Below are 21,230 nucleotides of genomic sequence, written 5' to 3'. Positions count from 1 at the left end.
TTCGAGGACTGGTTCGTCACGATAGATCTGAAGGACGCATACTTCCATATCTCCATCCTTCCATGTCACAGGAAGTTCCTGAGGTTCGCTTTTGGGGGCGAAGCGTACCAATATCGGGTTCTTCCCTTTGGTCTAGCTCTTTCCCCTCGCACCTTCACCAAGTGCAGCGCTGGCTCCGCTGAGACTCCAGGGCATTTGTGTACTCAATTACATCGACGACTGGCTAATATTAGCCAAGTCGTACGATATGGCAGTTCGACATCGAGATGTCGTTCTCGCTCATATCAGGTGCTTGGGGCTGAGACTCAACACGAAGAAAAGCGTGTTGACGCCCTCCCAGAGGACTACGTTCCTGGGAGTGGTATGGGACTCCACGACGATGTGGGCACAAATGTCTCCTGCTCGGGTGGGTTCCATAGAGGCGTTGGTCTCCAGAGTGAAGCTAGGCCACAACCTCACTGTGAAGCAGTTTCAAATACTGCTGGGGCACATGGCAGCAGCGTCCAACATCATACCTTTTGGCCTGCTACACATGAGACCCCTACAGTGGTGGTTGAGAGCCAAGGGGTTTTCCCCAAGGGGAAATCCGTTCCGTATGATCAGAGTAACGCGCAGATGCCTTCGTTCTCTCGTCATATGGAGGAAACCTTGGTTCCTGTCCCAGGGACCAGTACTGGGAGCATCATGTTGCCGGAAAACCGTTTCAACAGATGCCTCCCTCACTGGTTGGGGCGCGGTCATGGATGGCCGCTTTGCGAGAGGTCTGTTGGAGACCCGGCACTCTTCCTGGCACATCAATTGCCTGGAAATGCTGGCGGTCTACAAAGCTCTGAGGAGCTTTTTCCCAGACCTCCGCGGCCACCATGTCCTGATACGCTGATACAACACTTCCGTTGTCGCGTATCTGAATCACCAGGGGGGTCTGAGGTCGCGCCCTCTATGCAGACTGGCACACCAGATCCTCCTGTGGTCCCAGGGGAAAATGTCGTCTCTCAGAGCGATGTACGTCCCCGGGGACCAAAATCAGGGAGCAGACGTCCTGTCGAGGCAGGGGCTGAGGCCCGGGGAGTGGCGACTCCACCCAGAGGTGGTGAAAGCCATATGCGTGAGATTTGGCCCGGTGGAAGTGGATCTCTTTGCGTCTCAAGAGACGTCCCACTGTCCACTGTGGTTCTCTCTCAGGCATCCAGCTCCGCTGGGGCTGGATGCCATGATGCAGACGTGGCCGAGGCTGCGTCTGTACGCATTTCCCCCGATCGCTCTGCTCCCGGGAGTCTTGGAGCGGGTTCGCCGAGAGGGGATCAGTCTACTTTTAGTAGCACCCCGCTGGCCGACCCGAGTTTGGTTCTCGGACATTATAGCTCTGCTAGACGGCCTCCCGTGGCAGGTCCCTTTGAGAAGGGATCTGCTGTCTCAGGCAGGGGGCACAATATTTCACCCCCGGCCAGAGCTGTGGAACCTTTGGGTCTGGCCCCTGAGGGGGCTCGGTACCCAGAGGCTGGCCTGTCAGCAGATGTTGTCGAGACCTTACTCAGCTCCAGGGCTCCCTCTACCAGGAGACTGTACAGCCTGAAGTGGAATGTGTTTTCTACTTGGTGTAGAGAGCGTGAGGTGGACCCAGTTAACTGCCCAGTGGCTTCAGTGCTGGAGTTCCTCCAAGATCGTTTCTCCGCCGGTCTAACCCCAACCACACTTAAGGTGTATGTGGCTGCCATTGCGGCTTTCCACTCGCCTGTAGGTGAGAGGCCTTTGGGGAAGCACCATCTGGTTGTACGTTTCCTCCGTGGGGCTCGGAGGATGAGGCCTGCGGCTCGCTCCAGAGTTCCAACCTGGGACCTGGCGGTGGTACTTGAAGGGTTGGCTGAGGCCCCCTTCGAGCCACTGGAGTCGGCTGAGGCAAAGAACCTGACCCATAAGGTGGCCTTTCTCCTTGCTATCACCTCTCTGAGGAGCGTGGGGGATCTCCAGGCCTTGGCTATAATGCCGACTTGCCTGGAGTTTGCCCCTGGCGGAGTTAAGGCCATCTTACACCCTAGACCGGGCTATTCAGGCATTCCATCCTCAACCTCACGTGACGGCGGAAGAGGGGAGACTTCACCTGCTCTGCCCAGTCAGAGCCCTGAGAGTGTACCTTGAGAGGTCCTCTCAGTGGAGGAAGTCAGACCAGTTGTTGGTGTGCTTTGGTTCACCCAAGAAAGGGCTGCCTGCATCCAAGCAGACAATCAGTAATTGGTTTGTTCAGGCTATAGCCACGGCTTATCAGGTGCGCAATCTGCCTTCACCTATGGCTGTGAGGGCTCATTCTACCAGGAGCATGGCCTCCTCGGTAGCCCTCCTTTCTGGAGCCTCGCTTCAAGATATTTGCGAAGCGGCTGGGTGGGCCACTCCGCACATCTTCATAAGATTTTATAGTCTGCAACTCCCTGTGACGCCTGGCGCCAGAGTGATCGCGTTCTAAGTGTGCCTGGTCTCCCAGCTTCACACTAGGGTGGCGTGCTTACGGTGTGGCATAGTGGGCATTGCGTTCCCATAGTGTCGTCACGACGACGACGCAGTGCGAGTTCCCTCGAAGTGGAACGTCTCGGGTTACGACTGTAACCCTTGTTCCCCGAGAAGGGAACGAGACACTGCATCTCTCGCCGCCACACCTATCACGTTCAGAGCGCTTGCTTCATCGCAAAGTAGCTAACGTGTGTTTGAGCCGGCGTCCCTTTGTATCTTCCGGGTATGCCGTCATCTACTACGTTATGACGCAGCACCAATCAGGATTGGACAGATTTCATTCATGCTTCAGATGCGTAACGCTGAGGGCGTTCCCATAGTGTCGTCACGACGACGACGCAGTGTCTCGTTCCCTTCTCGGGGAACAAGGGTTACAGTCGTAACCCGAGACGTTTTCTCTTGTGGCTCGCGCACACCGCACTGTCTTCACTCGGACGCGCGCTTCAATACGTTGCGGAGATCGATCTGTTTATGAGGCGCCGTCTATATGATTATGTGCGCGTAGAGTTTGTGTGTGTGTGTGCTCGCGTCTCAGATGAGTATGTGCGCGGAGAGTTTTTGTGTGTGTGTGTGTGTGTGTGCTCGTGTCTGAGAGTTCCGTGCGTCTCGTGTGTGTAGAGTTTGCGTGTGTGTGCGTGAGCGACTTTAGATGTGACGTTGTGCATTTCATATGTATTAGTTTGAGCATTCAGCAGTATACATGTATGGGTGACTACTTAGTATATGTGCATGCAAGGGTTTCATATGTGCGTGAATGAAGTTTGATTTAAAGGGATAGCCTACTCCACTTTAAAATGAAAATTCTGTCATCATATACTCACCCTCATGTTGTTTCAATTCTTTATGAATTTCTTTATTCTGCTGAACAGAAAGGAAGATATTTAGAAGAATATCAGTAACCAGACAGTTTCTGGTCTCATTGACTTCATACAGGTTTGAAACAACATGAGGGTGAGTATATGATGACAGAATTTTCATTTTAAAATGGAGTATCCCTTTAAGCCCTAGACGGCGCCTCATATCTATTCATTCTGGTGAAATCACAAAATATAATGGACACAAAGTGTCCCTGCTTGATATACAACCACTGATGAGCATAATCGGTTTTGAAAAAAAAAAAAAAAACTACGAATGCGGATTAGAACCCAAAACCTCTGACACGCTTGACTAAAGTTCAAGTTCAGCTGCCAGTGTTCCTCTTCGGGTAAGTCTAGTGTTTTAATGCCAACTGCAAATCTTGCATATCAAGTATGAAGTATATCAATATCAAGTATATTTATATGAGGCTATACTGTGTGTGTTAAATATTTCTGCTCAGTGTCTCTGTTTTGTAAAAGTCATAATATGAGAAGACAAAATTTTGATCTTAACTCAAGTGTTTTCGGCTACATCAGTAGCCTTTTAAACGGCACAATTTTTCGTTTAATCAGAAATCAGAAAATCTTTTTCAGAAAATCACACACACACACACACACACACACACACACACACACACACACACACACACACACACACACACACACACACACACACACACACACACACACACACACACACACACACACACACACACACACACACACACACACACACACACACACACACACACACACAGGTATTATTTTTTTGATAAAGTGTGTGCGGTTTAGTTTTCTTAAGTACCGTTTCAAGAACCGTTTAAGCACCGGGACCGTTTGAAAAATACAGAGTAGGTACTGGTATCGGATAAAACCCAACCAATACCCAACCCTATATATAAATAAATAAAAGTTGAAGTTGAAGAAGTTGAAGTTATGGTTACACTGAAAATAGTTGAATGAGATGATAAAAACTTATACCATCAATTGTACCCAGCATATATGTAAAATGTTACCTAATAGATAAAAAGAGAGGGAGAGAGAGAGTGTAGAGAATAAGAGAGAAAGTAAAAAGGCAAAGAAAGAGCCAGCACAAAGAAGAGCCAGAGAATAAAAAGAGACCGTTACAATCTTCTTTTATCCCTTCCTTGACCATGTGACCGAAACCCATATGTGAAACTTTCAAACTGACCAATCAGATAATTACAACTCCCCCCACCGTACTAAAGGTGTGACAATTAGAAGAAACCCAATGTCCACATATCTTGGCCTACAGGCCTTGAGCACTATCAACACCTCTTTGTCTTTAGGAATTCCAAAGGGTCCTTGGGGTAAGAAAGAGGGAGTTGAAAACAGTAAATGTCTTTGTTCATTTTCAAATATCTTGGATTATTTTCAATCCTACTGTACTGTTCACATTTTAACTGGTACCGATACCCAACACTGTTAGAAAAATCTGTAGAAATTACAGTATTACTGGCAGCTACTTGCCAGTAACTTACTGTAGATTTAAAATTATGTTATTTACTGGCAACAATTTGTTCAAAATTAAATGAACATTAAACATTAACAAGTCTTTATCTTTACAGAATAAAACTAAAATAACATCCTCATGCAAAGCATTCTGGGAACCAAAATCTGAAGGAAAAAAACAGAAAAAGGATGATGAAGATTTCTGGTTCCCAGAATGCTTTGCATTAGATTGTTATTTTATAATTTTATTCTTTAAAGACAAAGACTTGTTAATGTTTAATGTTCATTTAACTTTGAACAAACTGTTGCCAGTAAATAACATAAATTTAAATCTACAGTAAGTTACTGGCAAACAGCTGCAAAACTACAGCAAATTTTTAACAGTGAACGATACCTTTTTTGGTACTTTAGGCATGTTTACCTCAATAACTATAAAGAAACTGTAAGTCATTTATAGTAGTGTTATTGACATTATGCCTCACACCTCACAAAACAGATTTCAGACAGGCTTCTGAGGCAGCATAATAGTTTAATGATCTACAACAAAATAGAGAGAGCTTTGGTGATAACTAATCAAATATTTAATTACTACAATACTAATTTCTCGCTAGAACTTACATCAAAAGTGGAAACCATTGGTCATGCTGCATTCACGTGCTATTGGAAATTTCCTACTTCCCACTTCTGAAGTTGTGATTACGAGTGTTGATGGAGCTCGTCTCATTCAAGTGCTTGTTGTCGGAAGGAACAGGAATGATGGAGAATACCAGGTTTATTCTTGCCCATTTATTGGGAAAATCTTATTAAAGCCAAAATTCTATTTCACGTCCAATTAATTGACAACGATATAAACATTCACAGCACTAGATAGTCAGTATGTTGACAGTTCTGGAATTGCAGTCAAATACTTACGTGTTTATTACAATACTACATTCCTGCAATACCAGAGGATGCAGTTTCAGGACCGCAGTTCTAGTAGTAAGACCTCATTTCTATGAGCCTATTTTTTGTGATAGCACCACCTAGCCAATTCTTCTCCTGATTAAACCTAAAACAAACAGATGCAAAGACTAGACCCAATGATATTATTTGATTTTTCTTCTCTTTCCACTCACTTTTGAACGTAAGAACGGGCGTGGTCATTTTAAATTTAAATAATCAGAAGGAGTAGCCCAAATCATTTTGTAAACCATATTCAAGTGTATAATCACGAATACAGTGTTTTTCATGTTTAGAAAAACACCACCTACTTAATGTGCTGAAATAAGGAAATGAAACCTGTGGTCTCTCATGAACATCATTCACTTTTTCTTATTATCAAATAAATTCTTACCAGTTTTGTCGATTATGACGCGACTTTCTGAGTAATGAATTTCTGAGATATTTTTACAACATCACACACTGAACAGTTGTTAACAGGTGTAAATTCAGTTCCCTATCAGTCAGTCATGTTCGACATTACGTCAGTTACTGATGAATTGGGATTGCGCCTGAGAGCCCAATCACTTTCGAGTGGTACAGAACATGCCAATGGACATTGGCATGTGAGATTTGCATTACGAACCACTCCCGGTGCCACGGGTATATAATGAATCATGCAGGATTCACTAATTAAGCTTTGTAGTCAAGTGTTTCTGGAGAAGTTTCTGCTCTGCTTTCATCTTTCGTGGTGGTATAGAGAACCAGGAAGAAGTTCTGCACATGGTAGTGTGGCGGTGTGTCAGCGGTGGTCTCCTTCCTGGAGAACTCTGCATGCTGTAGATTCCTCTGAGAGAGCATTTTTCACACCGAGCAGGAGACCCTTTCCCAGTGCACTTCGGCACAAAATAGCTTTTTTCCCTGAAAAAGTAAACATGCACTGTAAAAATAAAAGGTGCCTGGAGGAACCTTTTGGGGTTCTTCACTTTGCCACACCGGCGGAACCGTCTGTAGATCCTCTAGGCACCCTTTAAAAAGGGGCGGTTCTCTGAGGAACCACACAGGTTTCCTGAGGAACTCTTATATTAGGCTCTGTGTGGAACCACTTTGGGTGCCTCCAGGAACCAAATTTCATTTTTTTTTATATTTAATTTCATGTTGTTACTATGGTTACCTTTGACTTCTATTATAATAAACAAATTGAACCAAATACAAAATAAGAATTGTTTATTACATATTTGATATTCATTTTTATACATACACTTCCATGCACATGGGGAAAAAAGCTAACTATAGCTTAATATCAATGAATACACAAAAAAATAGTATAATACATAAGCAACATAATCAACCATGTATATACAATAGATAAACAAGAAAAGACATCTCAACAAAATGCATGGAAACACATATGTTCCATGAAATAAATCAATGTAAAAAAATTACATTTGAACTAATTAAAAAATGTCCATCATACTTAACTTTAAAACATTTGTGTTTCAGTACGATGGTTAGTCTGACATCACTGTTACCAAGTCCAAAAGCTCTATCAGATGCCAAAAACAAACAACAGTGCTAATATACACTGATTGTGCTGTAACCTTAATCTCTATACTGAAATCTCTGATGGTTAGTTATTCAGCTATTTTGAATCATAAAATGTTTAAGTCTGGGATGCCGTTAGACTGGAGACTGTAATGTACACTGTGGCTTTTGAAAAGCTTAAATGTGTGACTTGAATCAACAGTGTTCATAAATGGTTGTTGAGTATTCTCATGAAACAAGATAGAGGAAGTAGAGGCTTCGACCTGGAAACAGTATTAAGGTGCAGTAAAATGATCTGTTGTTCTGTGAATGTTCACTGGTGAATTCAGTCATTTCAATATGAATTCACGATCAGCAATTTCGTTTGTGGTCAAAAATGTCACTATGGGACCAAGTTGGTGTGAGGTACTTAATGAGTTAGAAAAGTGAAAAGGTACAGCATCGTTTTCCGTTTGTTTTTCCTCTTTTCTGGTGGATGGTCCAGGCACTTCAATGATTTTCAGGTCTACAGGAGGATTTTTATTCTTGTTCAAACTTGTATTTCAGCTTACCGAGATCCCTGCAAAGTACAAAATTTACTGTTAGTAATGTTATTAAAGTGATAGTTGTGAAACTTAAATAATTTCCTCAGCCTTGTGACGTTCCAAACCTGTTTGACTTTCTGTCTGTGGACCCCAAAAGCAGATCTCAGTCATAATGCAACCCCAGTCACCGGTCGCTTACACTGCATGAAACACAAGCAGAAAACAAATGTGTAAATCATTCATGAAACCATTTTATGTACTCTTGTCTAGTTCAATTCAATGCAACAATTTATGTAAAAATGGTTAAGCTCCAAAAATGTCCCAGAAAAGATACTAAAAATAATCAATGAGTTCAAATGTGTTATGGGTTGTGTTGTAAGTCTTCTGAAGCCTAATAGCTTTTTCCTTTTTTTTTTTGTCGAAAGACTAAACTTGAAGTTATAATTCAGAGTTAAAATGTCTTATATTCAAATGCAAATGATAAAGATATAAGAAAAAATGCATAGCATTATTTGTGAACCAAACCTGGGATATTTTACATGAATGAGATTTGAGATCATGAGAAAAGATTTTCAGAGAATAACTGATTTAAAAAACACAAATACACAGTCAAACAATACAATTTCACACAGAGAAAGTTCATAGTAATAAAGTACTGCATGTGGTGCAGGTAACTTACTGTAATTCAATGTTGCCACTGAAATGTTCAGATTATTTGTTCTGGGGAAACAAAAGAACAAAGCTGATTATTCACAACATAATATTTATTGACCAGTAAATGGCTTTAAAATGGTATTTGAGAGAATGAGGGCACCTGTAGTAAGTAAAGTTAAGTTAGGCTAAACAAAAACAGAGCAAACTATAACCTGTTTTTGTTATTCATAACAAACGCCAAGAATCAGAGAATTTTCTAAATTAGTTAGGCTATATCAGCAATTTGAAGACACAGTTGTACAAAATATGTTGAATTGAATGACTAAATCAATCTAAGACAATAAGTCAATCATTTCCATTTGTTCATAAGATCAACGTAGTTAGCATCGCGGCTAAAACCTTCATACCAGATATACTGTGCAATAAACGAGTGGTAAACACTGTAAAAACGTAGTAATGTATAATAAATTTAGTTTATTTATATGTGTGTTTAAATATATAGTGAGTAGACTCTGTATTTATATTTATTTGGCGAGTTTACAAACCTTGTAATGGAGAGCCGAATAAACGGCGGAAGCTTTGATGAGAGGAGCCGTTACTTTCAAACCGATGACGTCGATCAGCTGAGCTTTGTTGCGCGCGACTCGAGCATCACTGAAGCGACGACAGCAGAGGAATAGCAGCAGTTTCGTGACAGAATAACACCTTTCTCCTCCTGCTTCTTCTTCTTCATATAATATTATTATTATTTAGTGTTGTTGTTTAAGGTTTAAATTACTTAATAAAATAGGCCTATACTAAATATATGTAAGCTACCCAAGTGAAAAAGACTAGGTTACTGTTAAATGTATCAAAAATGCATTAAAGTATATTTGTATTGTAGGTCTACTAAAAACACACTGAAGTACATTTTTAATACATTTAATAGTACATCTTTTTCACCTGGGTATGTATACTGAATCAAACTTGCCTATAATAATAATAATAAAAATGCATTAAAGTATATTTGTATTGTAGGTCTACTAAAAACACACTGAAGTACATTTTTAATACATTTAATAGTACGTCTTTTTCACCTGGGTATGTATACTGAATCAAACTTAAGTAGCCTATAATAATAATAATAATAATAATAATAATAGGATAATAATTATAATAATAGAATAATAATCTAATTCTGGCCTCACTGAACCATTGGGTTCCTCCAGATGCTGGCTTTAACATTAGAGATCTTCCAGGAACCACTTAAATGTTAAAAGATCTTCCAATAACCCTTTTATCGCATTTAAGTTCCTCTATTTTCCCCCAAAGCACTTCGAGGTCTCATGGTAATGAAAAGGTGACTCCAGAACCTCTGAAGTAAATACAAAGTGCTTAAAGGATCCCGTAAGTTCCAGCAAGAACCTCAAAGATTGTCAATGCTCCTCCAGTAACCCTACTATAGGAAAAAGAGCTTTGAGGCACCAAAATTACATTTTGAAGTTCCTTGAGGATCCAACAGGATACTTGAGGCTCCTTTAGTTTTTACAGTGTGGGTGTGACGTTGCATCTTTTTCAAGATGCCATTCCACCCATGTGTTTCTGGATGCGGTCGTTACCTGGCCCCGGATGACAGTCATGATCACTGTCTCACGTGTCCGGGCGGTGAGCACGCTGAGACAGCATTCGTGGATGAGTCATGAAACCACTGCAGGAAGATGACCATTGATGCAAGACTCCAGTGCCTTAAAAGAGGTGGGGTCCCCTCTGCTATCCCCTAATCTAGTTCCTCTGCTCAGCGGAGAGCTAATTTGGCTAATCACTGGACAGGCTGCATCCGCCCTGCATGGCCCTCCTGCAAGTCCAGGTCAAGTCACTCAAAGATCTGCACAAGGGTAATTCTGACCCAGGGTTGATGCATGGCCGCGGGCCAGCAACGGACCTCACCCTCTGGGCATCAAAAATCACTGTGTTGTCACTTGGGCAAACGATGTCCACACTTGTGGTCCAGGAGCACCATCTCTGGCTGAACCTGGCTGTACATGAGGCACTGGAAGGCGCAGCCATTGTGGTGTTTTTCTTAGGGATCCCAATTCATCAGTCACTGACGTAACGTTGAACGTGACTGACTGATAGGGAACATCTAGGTTACTAAAGTAACCCCCATTACCTGAAGGAGGGAATGGAGACGTTACATCCCGTCGCCACAATCCCAGTGTTCACCACTAAGTGACCAAGCACTGGCTTGAGTGAGTCCTACACGCCTCCTTATAGCCGTGGCAAGGGGAGTGGTTCGGGATGCAAATCTCACTCACCAATGTCCATTGGCTTGTTCTGGACCACTTGAAGGTGATTGGGCTCTCAGGCACGATCCCAATTCGTCAGTCACTGACAAAACATCCCCATTCCCTCCGGGGAACGGGGTTACATTAGTAACCTAGACGTTTCTGAGAAATATTTTTACTGGTCGGTTCATGCATGAATTTCATTATTCCTGTGTTTGGGCGTGTCCATGAGACGAATGGAACTGGATTTTATTATTATTATTTTAAAATATGTTTTATGTTTTATGCTATTATTAAGTTTTCCACAAATTAGTTATCCACTTTTACTTTCCATCAGTTTCAAAAATATGTCCATAATCTAAATTGTTTCTTTAGTTTGAAACAATCTGTATTGTAAAAAGCGCTAAATAAATAAATGTGACTTGACTTGACAAGTGTAGGCTCACAACCTAAACTAGGCCTTACATTCACGACACACAATAAGATTTTAAAAAGGCAGTTTTATTCACTTTTTTTTAACAGTAGCCATATCATGATCTTTATATTTCAACATTAAACTTTTAACCTGTACAATCATTTTAAATCATTATTTACACTCCTCCTGCAGTACCTCCTAGACCCACTGGGGGGTTTTGAGTACAGGTTGAAAACTGAAGACTTGAAGAGCACTTAATATTCCTACTACTAGTAGTATTAAACGACACCCTGTTGAGTTTATTTTTCCAATATTTGACCGATATATGCCATAAAATTGTTTGCCTATACCCACAATACAGTACTCCTTACATCTTCTAATTGTAAATGTTAAACTTATTTTAAGCTTACAATTAAAAGGGTAAGCAAGTTTTTGCTAATATTTTAATTTCAAAACAATCCTTATTCATTAAGCTCCCTTTCACCTGTTACTAGATGTGATCAAGAGACAGTTTGATATCACTTGGATATCACTTGCCTTACTGGATACAATAAACAAAATATATAAGTTGGATCATGTGCAGCAGGCCTAAAATAAATGCACTCTATTAGCATCACTCATATTTAGCACAAAAGCTTTGCAAGATTGTAGTCATCTGTTGTCACTCGGTTCATCGCATTCTAAAGCTCTTTTTTATTAAAATAATCTCTTTGGAGCCTCATTAATAATAGTATTTTTGGGTTTACTCATTATTCATCACAACAGCTTTCATAAATGTTATCATCAGATTTGTCTACCACACTTTTATTCTCTGTTATATTCATGTTGACATAGTCTTCTTCAGAGTCATCCGTGTCCACATTGACATAGTCTTCTTCAGAGTCATCCGTGTCCACATTGACATGGTCCTCTTCAGAATGATAAGTGTCTATATTAATATAGTCTTGATCAGAATCATCATGATCCATGTTTTCATCAAGTTGTACATTTTCATAATCAGCCTCATCATCATCATCTTCATTTTTGTTGTCATGGGATCCACCTGCATACGTATTAGCTGGACCTAGAGACATTGCAGAGATGAAGGGACATAATTATTAAAGGAATTGCTAATAAAGACAGTGTCGATGGAAATAATAAATAAAGACATCTAATAGTTTTTATGAAATGCTACGCTACCTTTTTTAAAAGAGCACTTAAAATGAGTTTCCTTTTTCCTTTGCTTTTGTCTTCTCTTGACCAGGAGGATGATTGCGAGGACAGAACAGCACAGTAAGAGCAGCACAGCTGACACCGCAGCACCAATGACAGGAAGCAGGGAGGCTGAGACAGACACGGTTTAGAGTTAAACTTTCAGTACCAGCAGTCCAGACTGTTTTTAGGCTCTTACACATTAATACCTTTGATAGTGATGACCAGAAGTTCAGAGGCAGACGAACGGAAGGTGCGTGAGGACAAACTGACTTCATAAACACAGCTGTAGTTTCCTTCATGGGAATAATCTGCCTCAGGAAAGGAGAAGGAGGCAGAGAGATTGACAGCTGACTGACTCCTGGTCATATCTGATTCCCTAAACAGGTAGAAGGAGCCTCCAGGATGCTGAGATTCAGTGGAACAGATGATAGTGAAACTGTGGCCCCAGGTGATCACTGGCCCCTGAGGCCCCACGTCAAACCGCCCATCAGGAGCAATGCGGGGCAAGCTGGGCTGCTGCAAGTGCACTAGGAAACAAAAAATAATATATTTATATAGTTACAGAGGGAGACTGAGACAGACACACAGTTTTGAGTTAAAGGAGTAATATAATGCCATTTTTGTACAAGCTAATATGATTCTTTAGGGCCTAAATTAAAAGTTTGTAATATACTTTAATTAAAAATTCTCATTAGTATTGTAAGAAAACACTCATTTTACCTGGTCAAAAACAGCTCTGTTTTCAGCACGCCGTTTAAGTGCATGTGTCTTTAAATGATAATGAGCTTTGCTCACCCCGCCCCTCTGTTCTGTGAGGCGTTTTGCCACAACAACACACATGGAGTGTTGCCAGGGGGGCATGGATTTCTATTATTTTCAAGGTACCCCCGGGCGCCGCCATTGGCTAGCGGACCCCCACCTGCTGTTAGCATCCCATTGACTCCCATTCATTTTGGCGTCACTTTGACAGCGAATAACTCCACATCTGAGGCGTTTAAAGACTCCGTTTGTCCATTATTTATTTCTAAAGAAACACGAAAATGTATAAAAGGCTTCATTACCTTGTAGCTTACGTTACGGCCCCGTAGAAGCAGTTTTTGTAAAAATAGGCTAACGATTGCGTCACAGCCACGCGACTCTCTGTCGCGCAGTAGGAAATTACTGTATGGACAGGAGGAGAAGCTCGCGGGCAATCGGGAGGACGTGGAGGCAAAATGACAAAGTAATTAATCAGAACACCTACTAAAAGTTTCTCCTGCTCCTATCTCATGGACAGCTCCTACTCACACTCTCCGTCTCTGCAAGTTTCGGAAGGGAATGATTCAGATTTCTCTATGCACAGCTACTAGAAGACAGATGGTTTGCTCACGTCACATCTACGTAGTCAAGCTCAGTTTGAGTCTGCGCAGTACGCTCGACCCCCAGGAAGTAAGAGTTTCTAATTGCTTCACTTTGTCTCCGTTGAATCCAATGGGGTCGCGGTGTCCATTTCTTTTACTGTCTATGAGTGTTGCCTTGACAACAGTTGAGGGTATACTTTGAAGAATGGCAGCAGGAGACTCTGAGGACACTGTGCTACCGTATCAATTTGAACCGGAGTCGAAAAACAGGACGTTTCTGAATGGTTGGTTAACGTAATGTCACTTTGATCTATCTTTGTGTGTACTGGCAGGGTAGAGTAGTGAGATATGAACGCCATGTGTTTACTGACGTATAGGTTAGTTCATTGACAGATTGATGTGTAGTGTTAGGGTAACTGTTAATGCAGTAATGCTTAACGCTATCTATGCAGAACTGTCAGGGCTGAAGCACTAACATTTTACTGATCTGTTTAAAAAATAACCAGTCTATGAGACTATGACAGTCATCATTAGGCACATTAACAACACATACTAATACAGGAGCTAATACCTTTTTCAATGCTCTCGTTTATAAAGCAGTCTGGTGAAATGATTCGCGCAAACATGAGAGCATTGACGTTGATCGTGGGGAATATTCCCTGCGAAAACGAACTCAGCCACTGCGTCTTCGGCGGTTCGGATTTAGGAACATCAAAATGACTGCTGTGTTCGTTATTACACCCAAGAACAGAACAACACAACTGCTCATAGACAGTGCTCCAGCGTATCAACAATGATGCGCGGACTATGATTGACAGCTCGCTCACGAGCGAGGGCGGGTCTGTGTTGAAACGCTGCTGTCAATCAACAATTGTGGGAGGGGTGTCTGACCGTGTGACGTCACACGGTCGAACGGCTTGATTTGAGAGAGGGGAAAACATCATTATCATTATCATTTTATGATGGTAGTGTACAGGCACTGCCAACACACATTTCAGTACAATCAACTTGTAAAAGTGCATGTACCATTATATGACCCCTTTAAACTTTAAACCAGCTTGTTTTTAGGCTCTTTCACATTAATACCTTTGATAATGATGACCAGCAATTCAGAGGCAGACGAACGGAAGGCGCGTGAGGACAAACTGACTTCATAAACACAGCTGTAGTTTCCTTCATGGGAATAATCTGCCTCAGGAAAGGAGAAGGAGGCAGAGAGATTGACAGCTGACTGACTCCTGTTCATATTTGATTCCCTTAACAGGTAGAAGGAGCCTCCAGGATGCTGAGATTCAGTGGAACAGATGATAGTGAAACTGTGGCCCCAGGTGATCACTGGCCCCTGAGGCCCCACGTCAAACCGCTTATCAGGAGCAATGCGGGGCAAGCTGGGCTGCTGCAAGTGCACTAGGAAACAAAAAGAATACAGTTATATGGTTACAGAGCCTCGAGCATTAAATTCAAATGGATTTAAATAAAAAATGGCTTCAATAATTGAATTCAATCGAGAGATCAAAATGTAATTCACACACATTTTACAAATCAGCAGAATAATGTTAAAAAAAGGAAAAAGACATCAATACAGAATTAATTCACTTTCATGCAACTAATGCATTTATATACAGTAATAGGCAATGAGACAAGATTAAACACTCACCTACAGTGATTTGAACAGTGTTACTCAAAGGCGACTTTATAGTGGTGTTTTGGTAGGAGTAATTACAGCTGTAGATACCCTGATGTGAGACGCCTACATTAACAAGGCTGAAAGTCGCACTAGATACATTTTTCTCAGAGGACACAGATGATCCATTTCTGAAGAGGTGGAATTCAGCATTAGCATTGCATCTTGATTTAGGTGTTGTGCATCTGAACTGAAGGTTTTCTCCAGGAGAAACAACTGCATGTGTGGAGATCAGGGAAAGAGTGGGCTTCTCCAGGTCACCTGCAAAAGAAATATACATCCATTTAAAATTACTTGTTAAGATGTGATGAAATACATGAAGCTTAATGTGATTTCTATTGCTCATTTCTCCCATAAATATAAGTTAAGATGCAAAAGATTTGACTTACCTCGTAAACAAACAACACCAGCATCTTCCCCATGATTACAGTTGTTAACTCCTAGTCCTCTGTGTGAACATTGTATGAGGTGTCCTTCACCTCCTGAACATCCAACATCATCCAGCCAGATCGATCCTGGGCCTTGACCAAAGGCGGCACTTTGAGGAGCGCTGATGGCTGAGCCACACTGTAACTGTCTGCACACCACAGCAGCATCATTCATGTCCCAGTCATCATCACACACGGTTCCCCACTGGCCATTATACAGCATCTCCACTCTTCCACAGCATGAATCAGACCCACTGACCAATCTTATGTCTTAAAAATATAAGAACAATGTGATTAAAAACTATGTTGTAAGTATTTGTATACTGTATGTGTTTCACATTGTTTTGAGCCAAGCACCAAACGTGCGTAGCCTCTTTGCTTTCTCTCATTTTTTTATACAATTATTATTTGGGGCCAAACACTATAAGCTTATGTTGTTTTTAATCACTTTGGTGCTTGTTTCATCCGAAGCAAAACAGCAAATATACAATGCCATTTTAAATCTGGGTAAAACATTTATACTTTTACCCAGTAAGCAGACGACACCTGCATCTTCTGAATGATCGCAGTTATGTTTTCCAAAGCCATTGTGTGAGCACTGTGTGAGGGATGATTCACTTCCTGAACATTTCACATCATCCAACCAGATCTGATCACTTCCCGGGCCAAAAGAAGCGCTGGAGTTTGCACTAACAGCTCCTCCACATCCCAACTGTCTGCACACCACAGCAGCATCTTCAATGCCCCAGGAATCATCGCACACTGTTCCCCACCGGCCATTATAAAGGATCTCAACTCTCCCAGAGCAGTCATTATTACCATTCACAAGCCTGACACTAAATCCACCTAAAAAATAAAACAACTATATTATGAATCAATTCACATCTTACAACATGCTAAACATGCAAACTAGCAAAAACCGTCAGTCATCCAATGTAACTAGAATAAGATCTGAGTTTTAAAAGAGTGACTAACAGTTTGTTACTTACCAGTTCTAGAAGTTAGAGCACTGGCTGTTGAGATGAAAAACAGTGATATTTAAAAACACTGTACTTACAAACAGATATGATAATTTACTTTACTGTCACCATCACTAAGTTTCCAACAATAATTTCAGTCTTTGAAAAACTTCGAAATTTCAAATTAAAATAGTTTACAAGAGCATGATTATAAACACAACGAGACTGTGAAAGTAAACTAATGACATGACGTCTTTCTGCTTGTCTGATGACGCTTAGTGTCCCAAACAACCTATGTAGTCCCATTTAGCCACTTGTTAGCAACTGATTTTTCCAAGAAAAGACAAAAATCACAAGAGGGTATTACTGATGTATTTATGTCATACAGTACAACGTGAAAATATTTTGTGATTGTTTTAACCACAGGCCTTATTTCAGGCATATTCAAAAAAATCTATTGATTTCAGAACGATGGAACCGGAAGTGCTAAAACTCAATTGCCAAGATTTGGCCTACAAAAATACATCATCCTTGCCATAGATATGTATACGTAGATGCCATATTCGACTGCTCCAGATATGTCGATGCGTCCACCATCTTGGAACTGTAAAGATTTAATTTAATTTGCTGTAGTCATCTCACAGTAAAAACTAATGAGTTTTCTCCAAGTATTGCGCAGCCTCTGGTTGTAAAACCACAGATATTTAAATTCCTGAAGAAATGGGATAACATTTCACAGGTGAGAATGTGTTTACAGTATATGTGTATTAACTCAATATTACAGGTTTTTAAACTTTTTTATGTTGTGTAAGCAAACACCTTCATCTTATCTAACATTAATGATAAACTAAATCCTATGGAAATCATCTGCTAAAGTCTATTGCAGACATACATGTGTATAACTTTGCAGATAGGCTACGGTCAACCTTCCCTCGAGTGTTTACGGACTGGTTTTTACTGTTCTGATGATGCATCTATGAATATATTCTATGATCCTACGGCACTCAATATATTGAAACACCAGAAAAGGTAATGTGTGATGTCAGACTTAACAAGCGGACCCATTTCACATTTCCAGGGTTCTCAGAAGCGGAAGTCGTCAGTTGGTTAAACTTCTATAGCGATGAATGGGAGATGACAGCAAATTGTAACTGCGTAATTTTTGAATTTGCATTTCTCTAAAAAGAAAAAAAATCTGCGATAACATTCCCACAACTCTCCAAAAGAGTGAAAAATATATTGATAACAACAGTCAGAAGAGAGAGAACATTTGCCGTCACTCCCAGCTCAGCTGTTGTATTAGAAACACCCTCTCAGCAGCATTAATTGATTTTTCGTCATTAAGGGTACGTTTACACAACAATTGATGTACTTAAAAATAGAAATATTTTTCCTTTCCTTTTTTGATGTTTAGCATACAGATGACAATTCGTGGTAACGATTGAACAACGACAAAAACGATTCATGGATCCACGAAAATAGCCAAAAACAAAACAGCAACAACAACAAAGCAAACTAACACTGAATGCCAGGCCAGTGGATGGCGAGACTGGCAATGTTAGAATAAGGCGTATGTAAATAATTATATCTCCGCTGGTCATTAGTGGTGCAGTAAATCTACACTTTGCTGGAAAAGCATTAATAAACTCTATTGAGCAGCAAAAACAGTCTATAAACTCCATGCCTATAAACTGAACATGTAATACACATGCACATGATGTCACCGTTTTCACAAATTCACATTTTTATTTAGGCCTACACTGATTCAATATGGTAGCCTAACCTATTGTTTTCAAAAAGTGTACTTTAAAACCTGTTTTCAAAAGTTTGCTTTTTCAGGCCCCAAAACTCAACGTTCAACATGTAAATGAACGGCCAAAATGCATAAAAAGTTTTTGGTTTTTACTTGTTAATGGTGTTGTGTAAACGGCCCCTAAGTTCACTAGTTCTGTAGTCAGCACGGATCAGGGAGTCGCCCATTAGTCTCTATCGTAAAATCCTACCAGTGCACTAAAAAAAGCTCCCTGAAAAGTCCCATAATGCACTGTGAAAACCAGGGAGCATCGATGCTCAGTGATCACTATGTTCTCTTAACGGAAGTTCTGAAGCATGAAATGTGAGTCAACTCATACGAGATAGATGTTGTTTTTTTACAATACAAACATTTTATTATATTTCAGCATAATACATGGCTAGACAGGTACAATCTAGCAAACATTTATAGCCTAATTTATCTACGGCTGAAATGTTGCACGGATGTAACAGGAAAAATATTTAGGCGTATCATGTATTTAAACATTAAAAATTATGTCATATTTCTGTTAGTAACCCTTTATTTTAGTTTATTGAACAGGTAATTTTCATGAAGCATTTAAAAGTTATATAGAGCAGTTAAGTTGTTGGTGAATGTCTTTTCAAAATCAATCATGTCAACGCAAACATAATGATAATCAATGTTTTCAGTTTAAGGTAACTCTCTGGTATTAGCCACGAGTTTCAGATCAGTTAAAAAATAAGTGAAAAGCTCAGAGAGATGACGGAGCAACTATAAAAGATGTAACCTATTATTGCTAGACTTTTACAGTTCATAATCTTTCAGTAGACTGTTTTATTATGGATGAAACATTGTGACATAGTAGCCTACTAGCCTATACAATTATCATTTTAATCTGTAATAAATTAGAAATTGTATTTACCCAATATCAAAATGAGAAGACAAGGTCTTGGCATTGCAGTCCTTGCGTTGTTTCAAAGTGCCTATGAAGATAAGAGGGTACTTCCTGCTCACGAGAAGAGCTGATGGTGCTTTGAGAACTGAAACTAGAACCTAACACACACTGTGTTAAGTGTAACTGTGTATAACATCACTGTGTGTGTGTGTATGTTAGGAACTCATCTGTCGATTGAGCCCCTAAATGAGACACACCACAAATAGAAAATAATGAACAAATAATGAAAATAAGAAAAAGAAAAAAAAAAGAATGTTTATTTAAAGAAAAATGCTAACTACACAATTATGGTGGCAAAATATATGTATATGTAAAATATATATAAATGTAATGAAGCTAATTCCCCACACGATGTGTTCCTGTTTATGTTTCTTTAAAATCTGTAACTTAAAGGGAAACGGCACTACATATGAAAACCCTTGAATGATCTCTGCAACAGAAGTGAAACGGTTTAACTTAAAGCCATAAATATACTCCGATATACAGTAATTGGGAATGGAGTTGAAGTTTAGCATTCTGTGACCATGACCACATCATGCTGAATTATCAGTGTGGATTCAGAGAATATAGCTCTGTTCTCAGAAGAGCAAGTTAACACACTGGTAAAGCTGTGAAACAGATTTGAGAAGATATGTTTTTGAACAAGGACAGATAAAACCTAAATCCTCATTATGGAGAGTACAAGCATATTTTAAGCTTTTTGTTTATATTTTATTTGAAATAAAGTCAAGAGTCAGAGTTGACATCTTCATGCTCTCCATCATCCATATCCATGAGATTCATGGTCGTTATCAGGATTTTTCCTTTGGTCTCTATATGGAGCACATCTGCATATTAACGGCAGGATACAAAGTACATATAACAAAGGAGTTTTACTATGGTGGTACAATGTTTTAGAATTGATATTAGAAGGACATGATGCAAATACTTACCTTTTGAACAGAAATGTAATTATTTAGAAATATATAATTAGCAGTGCAGAAATATGAGCAGAACAACTGTTACCACAGAACCAATGATAACAAATGAATTGTAAATGTAAATTCTGTCACCCTTTTCTCACCCTCAAGTTGTTCCTATATGAATAAAATAACTGCTTCCTTCCCGTGCTAAACATGCAGCATTTTTGTTCAGTTTAACTTTTCAACATTCTGCCCATCGATGCGTGAACTGTAACATGCAAGTCAGTTTGCACTAGACTTGCATTTTTTTGTACAAAAATAATTCATTTCCTGTCAGCTTTAGTTCTTCTTTATAAAGAACACACATCTTGTTTCTTCAAATGAGATTGTTGGGAATCTCCTCAAAAGCTTGAGGTCTAAATGTGTTGCTGCAGATTTGTGTTCATCTGATTGCAATTTGCAGTTTATTTTTCTCCAATTCATCGAGACACACACTTCAAGCAGTACCTGCTGTGCTGTAGTCACATTTACCAAAGAAGCGGTGGTCTACCAATGACATCAGTGCTAAACAACATATGGACTACTTAAGCAACCTTGGATGTCAGAAAAGGAGGGGTTGTTGAACAAGAATGTGCCGTTTTTTGGTGAGCCAAGATAATATATGGCCAGTTTCCATGCATTAGAAGGTCACCAGTATGTTTCCCTATTTATTTTTTTTACCTGCCTGCAAAGCCATCTGAACATTTCCCTCTTACTTTCCATATGGCTATAGAAGGGGTGGATCGGAATCCACTGCTGCTTCAATGTATATGTAATGAGTGATTATAATCAAGGTATTAATC

At 40.2% G+C, this 21,230-nt stretch overlaps 1 protein-coding gene and 1 long non-coding RNA gene across 2 annotated transcripts; both read right to left on the bottom strand.

Moving 5' to 3' along the window:
- Positions 1–6,962: 6,962 nt before the first annotated feature.
- On the bottom strand, positions 6,963–9,090 carry LOC308689150. Its single transcript, XR_014029960.1, has 4 exons — positions 9,019–9,090; positions 8,499–8,539; positions 7,945–8,019; positions 6,963–7,854 (listed from the first exon to the last, which is right to left on the bottom strand). It is a non-coding gene; the product is annotated as an uncharacterized lncRNA (long non-coding RNA).
- Positions 9,091–11,218: 2,128 nt separating this feature from the next.
- LOC308688756 (uncharacterized protein) lies at positions 11,219–19,524 on the bottom strand. Its single transcript, XM_081362089.1, has 9 exons — positions 19,454–19,524; positions 16,788–16,811; positions 16,327–16,644; positions 15,760–16,068; positions 15,344–15,631; positions 14,773–15,093; positions 12,553–12,873; positions 12,332–12,475; positions 11,219–12,215 (listed from the first exon to the last, which is right to left on the bottom strand). Exons 1-9 carry the CDS (start codon positions 19,485–19,487, stop codon positions 11,902–11,904), a joined length of 2,073 nt encoding a protein of 690 aa, XP_081218215.1. The 5' UTR covers positions 19,488–19,524; the 3' UTR covers positions 11,219–11,901.
- Positions 19,525–21,230: the final 1,706 nt, after the last annotated feature.

The sequence above is a fragment of the Scardinius erythrophthalmus genome (genome assembly GCF_964197995.2).
Source record: "Scardinius erythrophthalmus genome assembly, chromosome: 1".
NCBI classification, from domain to species: Eukaryota; Metazoa; Chordata; class Actinopteri; order Cypriniformes; family Leuciscidae; genus Scardinius; species Scardinius erythrophthalmus.
The sequence above is the reverse complement of the archived record's forward strand: the minus strand, read 5'-3'. Positions and strand labels throughout refer to the sequence as shown.

Coding starts and splice junctions, on each gene's coding strand:
- LOC308688756 (XM_081362089.1), bottom strand. CDS start 19,487: ATGCCAAGACCTTGTCTTCTCATTTTGATATTGG. Junction 16,069..16,326: donor AGGTGTCGTCTGCTTACTGG/GTAAAAGTATAA, acceptor TATATTTTTAAG/ACATAAGATTGGTCAGTGGG. Junction 12,874..14,772: donor GCTGGTCATCATTATCAAAG/GTATTAATGTGA, acceptor TTTGTTTCCTAG/TGCACTTGCAGCAGCCCAGC.